At 38.2% G+C, this 12,660-nt stretch overlaps 1 protein-coding gene across 14 annotated transcripts in view; it reads right to left on the bottom strand.

Annotated features, from left to right (window-relative positions):
• PPA2 (inorganic pyrophosphatase 2) overlaps positions 1-12,660 on the bottom strand; it is a 113,786-nt gene that overhangs the window by 15,532 nt on the left and 85,594 nt on the right. For all 14 annotated transcript variants that reach the window (XR_011970159.1, XM_072623066.1, XM_072623067.1 and 11 more), the window contains 3 exons: positions 6,849-6,976; positions 3,554-3,639; positions 2,079-2,148 (listed from right to left, as the gene is read on the bottom strand). Coding sequence is in view for 13 of the 14 variants with exons in the window: in XM_072623066.1 (XP_072479167.1) it covers positions 2,079-2,148; positions 3,554-3,639; positions 6,849-6,976 (284 nt within the window). In the remaining variant the exon portion in view is untranslated. The remainder of the gene's footprint in view (positions 1-2,078; positions 2,149-3,553; positions 3,640-6,848; positions 6,977-12,660) is intronic.

The following is a 12,660-nucleotide window of genomic DNA, read 5'->3' as shown; positions in this document are numbered from 1 at the left end:
CCACTAAGGCTTAGTTCATAATGCAAACATCTTAGGGTTGCACTGGGAAACCACTGGACAAATTAAACATGAAAGTACCTCTATGATAACAAAAAGCACAATATATGGGGAACAAGGAAGAACCAGATGAAGTTCCTTCAGATATCTCAGTGCTGAAGGGATGAAATGGGAAGGGATACTAAAGAGTTAAAAATACTGATACTGTAGGACAACTCAAGATGCCAGTGTGGATGGGCTAGCACTGATATACTAGAGGAAGTCTGAGTCATTCATTCAAGTTGCTCCATATTTTGTCCCTGGGGACCATTATTACTGTTTAACTTTAACGATCATATTTTTTAGAAGAGCATGATTCCTGAGCAGCTAGGTGGTGCAGGGGATAGAGGGCTGAGTTCAAGTCCTACCTCAACCACTTACTAGTTATGTGACTCTGAACAAGCTGCCTGACCCATCTCAGATTCAATTTGCTCTTCTGTAACATGGGGCACCTACCTGCCTCATAGGGCTGTTGTGAAAGGAAATGCGGTAATACATACAAAGCACTCCGCAAACCTTAAAGCAGGCAGCCAAGTGGCAGTAGAGAGAGTGCTGGGCCTGCCCTCAGGAAGCCTTACCTTCCTGAGTTCAAATCCAGCCCCAGACACTTACTAGGTGTTGCAGTGGATAGAAACCCGACTCTGCAGTCAGGGGGACCTGAGTTCAACAGAGAGTGCTAGACATACAGGATTGAGTTCAACACCAACCTCAGACACTGACTAGCTGTGTGACCCTGGGCAAGTCACTTCACCCTGTTTGCCTCAGTTCCTCATCTATAAAATGAGCTGGAGAAGGAAATAGTAAATCACTGTAGTATCTCTGCCAAGAAAACCCCAAATAGGGCCATGGAGTCAGACATGACCGCACAACTTAATGTTATTATTAATCACCCCCAACTCCGCTTTCCTGGCACTGCCACTACAGAAGCGTGAGGGGGCCAGCTGAACAGGAGGAGGGCTATTTATATTGCTCTTTATTTCTTATTTCACAGGCCGAAACAACCAAATGGTTCTTCACACACAAGGGAGAGCTTTTATGATTTGTCATTTTAGAAATGAGGGAAATGAGGCTGACTAAGATCGAAGGGCTTGCTCAGGGTCGCAGTGACAGTGAGAAGGCACTATCCATGACTGTCACCATCTCTTTGCAGTCTAGAAAATCTAACAGCTAACGTTTCACTGCATAGTCTTCAAGAAACCATGGTCATCTGGACTTTCGTCAAGTATTTAAATTTTTAGAAAATTTTAAATTTACATGTGGGATCTTCAGTCATAGACTTTTTCTATTTGCTATCTCCTATAAACATGGTTAAGAAACATAAAAAGGAAACATCTAATTTTGCTGTGATATAGCTTGGCTATCTGAACATTAATCTGTTTGCTGAGGATCCTCCAAGTATAAAACTTTAAATTAATAATAAATTAACTTCTCCATGGGCAGTATTTCAGCAGGAAATAGAGAAATCCAAGACTATCTTAAAAGTCTAAAACAGAAATATGTGATCTGAATTTTACCCAAATAGGAGACAAATGGCTTTAACTAAAGAAAAAAAAATCAAAATCTTAAATATCTCATTTTTCTCACACCAAAATAAATTTGTAATACACAATTCCATAATAATAAGCAGAAAATAATGGCTCAGCCCTGGTGATTAGACAGTAAAGGCAGCCAATCTGAGTCCTAGCACTGGGTGGTAACTCATAGCAACAGAGCATCAGAAAAAAAAGTGTATTATATACAAATAACAATCCATCTTGCTACCTGGTATTAAGAGAAACGGCATCACGGGAAAACAGCTAAAAGCTAATGAGCCTTCAGGAAAACACAATGAAGACTCCACCAAAGGGGTTGGGGGTTATCTGATTATTGTTCTGTGGATGTTTTTTAGTAGATCTCAATGCTATTTTTTAAACTCATGCCTTAGAATAAGCCTGGCTTTTTATGCATTTCATCTCAGTTCACTGCTGGATTTTCAGAACCTCTGCATTCCTCCCACATGATACATAAGAGGCTAAAATATACCTAACACTTCTATCTCTTACCGACTGCACGATGCATCTGGCCTCTTCTTTACTGCAGCAGAAAGGGCTGTCATATACTTGCACATTAACACTGAAATACAAAAATATAGATATTAAACACAGAAAATAACGAATGAAATAACCAAACCAAAGAAACTGACCCCAAAGAGTTTGTGAAACTACCAATCTTCGGACCAAGCAAGAAATTATGAAGCAGAATAACTGAGTACGCAGTACTTTTATTTTAGGCAAGGCTGAAAAGATATTTTATACGAAAAATGTGCGACCCGTATCATAGGTTCTTCAGGAACAGCGTTTGAAAAAGGCACTAAACTTATGTCATGATACTTTGTCACCATTAATAACTTAAAAAAGGAAATGGAGAATAAATAAGCTTAAATGTAGCACAAGAGATGGACACAATTTCTAAGGAAGAATTTCCTGACAACCAGAATTGGTCACATGGTAACAGGCTTCCAAAAGTATAGTCTCTCTCCAAATCTGCAGGCTGACAACTAAGAATGGTTGGAGGGGAGAACAGATTGCACCTCTGGGTCAGGCTCAACATGTTGATAAACTTTACAGAAAACATTTTAGTACATTCCATGGTCAGTGACAAATGCATCTTATTGTGTTAACTAAGTGCATTTTATTCACTCATTCATTCATTTATTATTAAGAGGATAGTTTTAAATACAGACAGTAGAGTAATTTTAGCCTTAGAAACAATTCAATTCAATTCAATTCAATTCAATTCAATTCAATTCAATTCAATTCTGTAGTAGAGGCAGATGCATCAAGCCTATTTCCCTAGGCAGCTTTGGGCTGGCCACTGTAACTTCTCTGTAAAATAGAAGAGGCTTGGACAAGAAGGTCTTTAAAGTCTCTTCTAGGTTTCTAATTCATATGATTCTATACTCACTTATGGAGTACTTGTTATGTATCAGGTACCAAGGAGGTCAAACAAAACATATCTGTCCTCAAATAGCTCACCTTCACCTGGGTTAGGATTAGAGTTATTTTTAGAAACCTCCTTCTGTGCATATGGCATCCTTTAATGCTTCTCACAGGATTTTGCTAATAATAAAGGAAAGTCTTATTTATGTAAGTGAGTGCTTTGTCATAATCCTGCCTACCTGCACTTAAATATACTGAAAGTATCATTACCTAAAAGGACAAAATAAGGCTAAAGTTTGTTTTCTGACACTCATTTGTTTGAAAATTTGGTTTCATTTTTTCCCCCTAAAAACACTGTCACAATTATTATCCCCAGATAAAAGCTCACCAGGAGTGAACATACCCTTGTAATGACCAGTTATTCTAGATTGTCAGGAAAAGGCTCAGTGTCATTATCATGAAAACTGATTGAATATTTACCATATCACAGGCATATAAGACCTTTAAAACACAGGGGAAGGAGGGTTTATAACCACCGTCATGTGCTGAATAAGAAGAAAAGTAATATAAAATATAACTCAATTAGACCAGATTCTTACCAATTTATATCTCCTCCATCAGACTTTTTATGAAGCAAGGCTTTCCAGTATTTGTGGGTAGATTCAATAACCTCAAGAGCGAAATCCTAGGTTAGCAGCAAAAGAAATATTTTGAAATGGACAATTAGTTGTTTTTTAAGCAATGCAATATATTTATTCTAAAGATAAACACATGAATAATTCCAGCAAGTTTGTTAAAAACTAATTTAGCAGCAAAGTTCATTACGCACTAATATTGTAACATTGAAGTCATCTCAAGGTAATTTTAAATTCTCTACTACTTTTGGAATTTAGTATTTGGTAGCATTGGCTAAAATTACATTGTCTAATAACTCTACAATCATGACATTTGCCATAAAGGCATCAGTAGAAGATACTGAGTCAAAGAGCACTGGAGCTTACAGAGAACTTCTCATCAAGCTTTATTACTTTAAAATAGGTTCTTACTTTATTTTTTCTAAAACTCTCAAGTAATTTCTATTAAAGTTGTTTTCCATTTTTCAACATCAGTGACTCCACCACCCTTTCTCCCCATTCTTAAAACCAAACGAAATGTCTTGGGAGGGATTTGGCAGCTCTGTGGTTTTCACAAAAATTGTGACTTGACCTTTCAGAGGAAGTTTTATCAGATCTATTTTGCCCTTACTAAAGGGGAAAGGAGATCTTTCAGTGAAACCATTTCAGATGCTCAGTTTAGGAAACAAAACCCATGCTTCCCTCAGCGTACTAGAAAATTTCAGGCAAAATGTTTTCATATTAATTACCAAAATAACCTAGTATTTAGAACTGGTCTTGGCATTCAATGGGATTGATTATTTTATAAAAGCAGAGAGAATATGGATAAAAGAATGGAAGCCATCTTTGGGAGTACCTTAATTGGACAAGTTATATTTTCTCCTTGAGTTTTAAAGGGTTTGGAGACCACAGCTTTAAACAATAATTTATCTGGAACTTGACTTCAAACAACAATAAATGTGAAATAACTTTCATCTAAAATTAGTTCCAATTTTAAAAGTCAACATGCAAATAACACCTGTTAATCACCTATCACTTATTCCTACCATATATAACACGTCCCCTTTTGCTCTCTTCTTTTATCCATTTAGTCCTAAGATTATGTGCTTTATTTCTTTTATATACTCATAGTATAGAAACATTTTTTGAGGTTCTGGTTTTTTTTCCTTGAAGTTAGCTCATATAAATGCTTCCCTATTTTTTGGTCCTCATACTCATCATTCTTTATTAACATTCCATTTTGTTACATTGATATACACCTGTTAGTTCACCCATAACCAAATGATTAGATAATTTGGTTGTTCCTAGTTTTTCACCATTACAAATAATGCTGATTTAATTATCTTTAAATGGTTCTTTACCACCACCACTCCCCACTACACACACACGTTTTTTGGGATAATGACATTAGGATACATTCTCAATACTGGAATTATAAAATCAAACAGTATGATTAATTTTGTAACCTGGAATACTATGAAAAAAGATCCCACCAATTTTCAAATCCATTGACAATGTAGGGGTGTGACCATTTCTTTACAATCTACCCAGCATTTAATTAGTCATTTTTTATTATTTTGGACAATTTACTAGATATCACGTTATATGGAAGAAGTAGAAAGTAACGCACAAAATTACTGATCTGGCATAAAAATTATGTAAACTACACAATGTTTGCACAAATGAAATAATGCATTATTTCGCATGTATAAAATTCAGCCTGTACAAAATTTGTATGCAGGTTGACTTGGCCCGCGGTAAAATGAAATCATAAAATCTTCGTGACATCTGAGGTGTTTCATACAATGAGACATCATTTGAACCCTACTGAGTTAGAATTTGTGGTGATTCAAAGCTGGAATACATGGTTTTTGAGGGAAAAGTTGGAAATCTTTTTTTCCTCTGAAAAGTCCAAAGGTTTTCTTCACATGTGAGGAGGATACAATCTAAAATCAAGGGCTTCCTCCAAACAAAGAATTTAAGAAATTACAGATTGCTTCAATGAGTCAGCTTTTAGGTCTCATAATTATTTGTCATATGGTAAAGAATTTCAAAAGAGAAAAAATAGAACAGCAGAAAAAACACTGGTTTGGGAGTCAGGAGACACGAATTTGAGTTCTATCACCAATAGTGACTAGTTGTGTGACTCTTAACTGATCTGTGTCTCAGTTTCCTCACTGTAAACTAGAAATGTAATGCTTATACTACCGACTTTAAGACTGTGAGGAAAACATTTTATAAGCCCTCTGATCTTATTTAATTGTGAATCATTACATAACCTAGGTCTACTTTTAAATTGTTTTTATACTACCCTCATTTATTTGTTTTTATCTGTACATATGATTTCATTGTTGTAGGAACTTGGGATACGGAAATTCCTTCTGCCAAGCACCTCTTCCTGATACTAGACCACCTTTCTAGTCACTCCAGAGTGTTGTCTCTCACCTCATTCATTACAGTTCATTCGTATATTTTTTAAATTTACTTGTTTTCAACAATCACTTTCATAAGCTTTAAATTTTCTCCCTCTTTCCCCCCTCCCTCCCTGAGACAGCATGTAAAGTTCACTGGTATATTCACTAATATGTAATCTACTGGAAAAAGTCAAATTTATTTCAAGACATTTTCTAAGGAAAAGCCTTTCAGGAATTTACTTGTCTTCCCCAGTTACTTCAAACCAATGAAGATTTAATATATTTCTGGTGTTTTTTCCCTATGGGTTATATCAAAAGATGTAACTATTGAGGCCAGAAAGCTCAATGTTACTTACATATTTTTATGCAGCTCAATTCATGCAAAGGGGCATAAAGTCTCAGTAGAAAGTTACCCAGGGATTCACACAGGAAATGAGTATAGCTCCCTCTTTGCCATACCCAGCAAAGCAAATGGAGAGTCTTCCATTTAAGAGAGTATATTCCTGTGCCATGGGAAATTGGTATGGGTGAATCTGAGAGTCAAGGAGCAGATTCTCATGACTCTGGCAGAAGTCTTCTTTCTATGACAGGTTGGAAGAGGGAATGTCATCTCATTTCTTATGTATTTTGTATTAGGATTTCTTTTAAGTTCCTCTGACGATTCACTAATGAAAATTCTTTAAAATGATTCTTTAAATAAAATGACAATCAAAATATCTGCTTAAATACATATATGACACCAAAATCAGGAACACATCAAAGAGCTTCTTGTGTTCATATCCCATGCAGATATTCATATTACTTTAAGAAGCTGCCATCAGCAAGATGCACTATGAAAAGCATGTCAAAATGTATGCCATCTTTACCTTGTCTTTAAACTCTCCATTAAAAGCAAATTTATTTTCTGGTTTTCCTTGAGGCACTTTGTATAATCGGAACCAGTCAAGTGTTGCCTCGAGGTAAGCTGGCTTATGCTTCCGCACATCACTGATATCTATAAACAAGGATAAAAGAAAATTTTATCTGAAAAACAATCATCACTTTTCAAAAATTCAGTAAGGTGGAAAGGGGCTGTGCAGACCTAAGACTGAGGCCATGGAGCTGAATCATCTGGAGACAGGAGAGGAAGGATTCTTGACTTTTTTCAGCCCCCACACTGCCTGGCTGAATCTTTTCTGTATTGATCAATCAATAAAGTATTCCTTATTTGATATGATAGGACAGACATTCTAGAGTTTACCCAGTATATATAAACGAATACAGTGCCTGGTGCAGAGAAAACTCTTGTTGGCTAACGTGCAAGTGAGAAATAAAAGGAAGATTAATTTTTCACAAAGAAAATTTGAACATGTAATTTTTTAAAAATTGACACTAATACTTCTGGAATATTTCAGTAGGATAATATGGTTATCTCCCCAGTGTTCCCCATGGCACCTTGACTCTGACCCACTAGAGCTGGACATAGCCCAGTTGGGAACTTCTGAAGTAGGACCAACCTGGAATCATTCAGTGGGTCAGCATTAGCCAGGGCAGAATACGAAGACCTTTTGCTAACCTTGGAAGAAGTTTAAGTTCGAACAAACTGATCCATTTTTCTGTGAAAGATGTACTGTGTTCCTCAGATCTCTAATTTTTAGTAGACTGTCTTATATTTTAACCCTGTCTCTCAAATAAATCCAGCCAGTCATTCTGGAAATGGACTCCTCTGGCTGCATCTCTCCTCCTCCCTGTCACCTTCCCCTGCCCTGGGAAGGAGAAGCTTCTCTTTCACTCTCAAATCCTAATCGTAAACACCAATTATTATCTAATTTCCCTAAGACACTGCAGGGGCAGTGGGAGAGCTTCCTGGATCCCCAGAAGGGGGCTCCTGGGATCCCAGGAGCTAAGTGGAGTGTGGAGTAGAGCTCTGGGCTGGGAGTCAGGAAGACCTGAGCTCAAAAGTGATCTCAGACACATATTAGCTGTGTGACTCTGGGCAATTCAGTTATCTGTTTGCCTCCGTTTCCTCAAATGTAAAACAGGGGTAATAATGATCAAATTAGATAATATAATAAAGCACTTAGTATGATGCCTGGGGCACATAGGAGATGTTATATAAATACTTCTTTCCCTTCCCACCACCACAGAACTGGGAGAGCAATTGGCCTCAATCTACAAATAACCAGCCACACTGCAAAGAGCATTTAAGACCTGAAAAGTCACAAAATCTGGCGCAGGACAAAATACAAAGCCCAGAAGGCACTTAAGAGTTCTCAATCTTGTTCCCTACATAGGGTACTAATCCAGGCAAGTTACTCATGTTCACCCACCCTGATGATTCCTCACAAAGCAGCAACAATGACCTTCATCATATTCCACCTGACTGGTCGAGGATCTCTGCTGAGTCACACCCAGCCTCACTGTGGCCCTTAGGTGGTGATGCAGAAGAGATTCTCTGGAAGGTGGGAGACTTCTGAAGTCCCTGGGTGCTGAGATGGCTTAATCAGAAGATCCAATGGCTCCAAAGAGGAAAAGAGACGCTCACTGAATGTGGAGATCATTTCATTCTCCACACCTGTATTCTCAAGACCTAGAAGAGTACCTGGCACATAGTAGATCTTAATAAATACTTGCTGATTCATTAACTAAAAAACCCAACTGAGAGAAAAGAGCTCCCACAAGGAGGAGACTAAAAGGGTCAATAAAGTGCCTCTGGAAACCAATACTTGATTGTTCTGCTAAATGGAGAGACAAGGGCAACATTACTTTATAGTGTAAATTCATAAGCAAACAACCAGGGAGCGGGAAGCCTGAAGAACAAGAGCGCTGGAAAACAGGAGAAACTAGGCCTGGAGAAAGTGCAGCACGCTATCCGGTCAGACAAGACGAGCATGAGAGCACTTGTGGCTTAAATGGGAGGAGAGCAACAAACACATATAAAATGACACATCGGCCACTATTTCTAGAGAGATCTGTTCTTGTCATCTACAACAGTGGAACCACCAAAATTGGACTCCAAAACCTCAGGGGCTCAGGGACTATGGGAAAGAGCCAGTGACCAAGAGCAAATGGAGGAAAGCCATGCTGAATTCAAAGCCAAAAATGTAAGATATCTCCAACAGGGAAAGATATCTAAAGACAACTGTACAACCACATTCCCCCCCCCCCCCCAAAAGGGTGAACAGGAAGCCATTCGCTATTACCAATCCACAGTCTTACTTTCTCAAGTCTATAAACATTTTAAGACAATGGTTTATTTTTATGTTGAGAGCATCCTTTATGAAAACATAAGACAAGAACAAGCAGGTATTAACAGACCATTTTATTGCATCTTCACTGTCCCAGAGTTAAATGCGAGGCAGGTGATCCTACTGGGTTTTATGTTTCTGGTCTTTTCTTAATAAAAAGCCTGTAACTTCAAGGATTATAGATTGCAACCAAGAAGGACCATCAGGGCCCACTGAATACAACCCTTTCATTTTTACAGAGGAGGAAACAGGCATGGAAATAAAGTTAAGTGATTTACCCAGGGTCACCCAGCTATTAAGAGTCTGAGGCAGGATTTGAACCCAGGTGTCCTGATTGCCTTCGCCACTAAGGTAGGTTGCCTACCAATGGAGGCAAAGGGTAGTCTCCGGGGAATGTCCTCATGCAATGTACTCCTCAAGCCTATGTTAAGCTCATATGTTACCTCTCATCTGTGAGAGGTGCAACTGAGATAACTCTGTTCAGTGATCCCTGGAGAGTAAATATAGAGTAAATATAAAACTAAGAAATAGGAGCTCACACCAACACAAGTGTCACGAGGGATGCCATAAGCAAAGTAAACACAGAGGAAGTCTATCTACAGGTGCCATGCACCCAAGTACAGCAAAGGTTTGCATCCTGAGACTGCAGCACTGAAAGTTCATTGGACTCAAAATCATCTTTAAAAAAATCCTTCTCTGCATAAGTTCAAGCAACGCTCACTAACACTAAAATAAATATAAATTAAGTGAGGGAAAAGTCCACTGCCCTTTGACACTTATCACAGACTCCATTTCTAGGCTCTAAATGGAGTTCTCTAGGGGGTAGTGAGTATCCAGGGTATCAGGGAAACACTTGGAGTCTAACCCCGTATCTGCCACAGATGAACTTGGGCTTCACTTCACTCCCTCTATGCCCATTTCCTCATTTCACAAAGGAGAGGCTTGGACCATCTAAGGTTCCTTTTCAGCTTAATTTTAGAATCCATCCAACCCTAAATTTCTATGATGTTACTTCTCCACAGTAATGGCATAACGTTGATGACTTCTAATGTCTTTTGTACCACAGATAAAAAGGAAACTGATTGGCTGATGAGATTTTGTTGTGGTTTAGCCTTCATCTTCTGAGAAGACCAATTACATTACCAATTACAAGTACACTTTCCACTGTGAACTAGATTTAAATGAGGCAGATTTGCCCGAATTCATCAGACTCACCTGCTCTTCCAGAGGCATGGAGGTCCTATGGCAAGACAAGAGATGACTGGTGATGGCACGGGATGCAATGGATGACCTTGGTGTCTTGGATGCCTGACCATGCTCTAAGCCCTCCACAACACCTGTTTCAGATGCTTTCCTGGCCACTAGAACAAACTGTTGTCATCTGAAAGAAGTCTTCACATGCCTGGGGTACACATCCCCCTAAATCACCAACAGGTGTGAGGTCCATCAGTTACCCTCAACCTGATTTAGCCCATCTGCTAAGATAGTTTTACCAGGTGTGGCCACTGCACATGATACAGCTTCTTGTAGCCTCAGGTGAGAGTTAGGTGATGGTCGACACCAAAGGTAGATTGAGCAGCCCGCAAATGGCTCAGCAAGCCCTCACACTAGAGGTGCTAGACCTTCATCAACACCCCATGCATTCCAGCTGATAAAGTACTGATTGAGTACTCATATCTGAGGGATAATCATGTAAAATACAGAACTCACCTCCTCAGAAAAACAGAAAAAATATACCATTGTTTTTAGTTATACTTTTATTTTAAAAATACTGGAAGAGTCATTGAACTTTAGAGGCAGAAAGAATCTTGGCCTCACCTAATTCAATTCTCTCTTTTACAAAGATGACTTACCCAAGATCACACTGGTATTTGGTACAAATGGGACAAAAATCCATATCTTCTATTTCCTAGACCACAACCACCTTGCTTCTCAGAAAATAATGAAACTAGGTCTGCTGACTGAAGAAAAAGGACAGCGACTAGATCAGAGCGTCTTAAGAAAGTAACCACTTAAAACTTGTGGGTGCATAACTTCTTTGGCTATATGATTAAATGGCTTTCCTATTAATTTAAAAATGGAGAAAACAAAAATGGAATAAGGAAAACTCATCCTTTTCGATCAATGATGATCAAAACATTTCTTTTTTTTTTCCTGTTCAGTGAGAATTCAAACACCAATAACAAATAATGCAAATGAAAGTGACAGGATCATATTGTGGGAAAGCAGCCTTAAATGTATGGCACGTAGCAAAAGAAAACTGTCTCCATGTGGATATTTATTACTAAGCACTGTGAACAGAATACCTCAAAACACAGCAGAGAGAAAATTTCACACTGTCAACAAAAGCTGTAGTCTGATATGAACACACCCATATGGGGGTTTTAATTTTTCCAACAGATGTTCAGGCAAAATTGTACATCAATTTTTTTAAATACACCACAAACAAAATCTGTGCATATTTTAGTACCATTTAGTGGTGTTGTAGTGAAGGTAAGGAAATGCCAGGTCTATGTTCATTTGACAGCGTCCCTTTGAGATGCCTGACAAAACAATGCATTTCCCAAAATGCTCAAATGTATGTTTGGAGTCCAACATTTTGAAGGTCTGAAATTTAACAAGCAGTAAATTAAACTCTGAAAATTCCGAAATAGAAGAGGAGGAGGTTTGATCGTATCTCTAACAAACACAGGCAGCTCTGTCTCCTTGTGTTTCAGTGGAGACGAGCTGGCTAATTAAGAGGGGTGGAAAGCTCTGGTGGGATAACAGGAGCTGCAAGACTCCGGGTGGACTCAGAAATGTACCTTCTAGGACACTAATGAAAACAGAAGCTGCATCTTACATGCCACTCTGAAAGTTCAGGAATAAAATAACTTAAAATAAAGCCCGAAGCATTTCCCTAATCACCATGGCCAAAGGCACCAGCGGTGACAGGGCAGAAGACTGTCACTGCTTAATAAAAACTCCAGCCTTTTTCCTTTTTATCTAAATTAGCAGAGAGAGCCAGGTTTTTCTCCTTCTTTTCAGTGCTCCTTCTATACTTTCATGAAAACATAAGGACATTACGTACAACAGTCCTTCAGAATTCAAGAATAAAACTTGAAGGCCATTCAAGCATGGATGTTAAAAAGAAAAGCAATACTTCAGCACTATTATTAATCGCAGTTTGATAGCTTAATTGTCCTTGTATTAATGCAATAAGTACATTAAGATGAAAATGTACCTTGCCTTTTTATTGGCTAGTAATTTATAATAAATAGTCATTTTTTTGGAGAAAATCTCTTATAGAAAAAGGCAGTTTAAAACCAGAATAGTTATTAGAAATTTAACTCCAAAAGAAAAAAATAACAGAAGAGTAAAGATTAGACCAGGATGGACTTAAATTGGATTCAAAGTGACAAAGACGAAGGGGAAATAACCCTGAAAAAGGATAACCTAATCCAGGGAAAAT

The sequence above is a fragment of the Notamacropus eugenii genome, chromosome 7, assembly GCF_028372415.1.
Source record: "Notamacropus eugenii isolate mMacEug1 chromosome 7, mMacEug1.pri_v2, whole genome shotgun sequence".
In the NCBI taxonomy this organism is placed as follows: Eukaryota; Metazoa; Chordata; class Mammalia; order Diprotodontia; family Macropodidae; genus Notamacropus; species Notamacropus eugenii.
The sequence above is the reverse complement of the archived record's forward strand: the minus strand, read 5'-3'. Positions and strand labels throughout refer to the sequence as shown.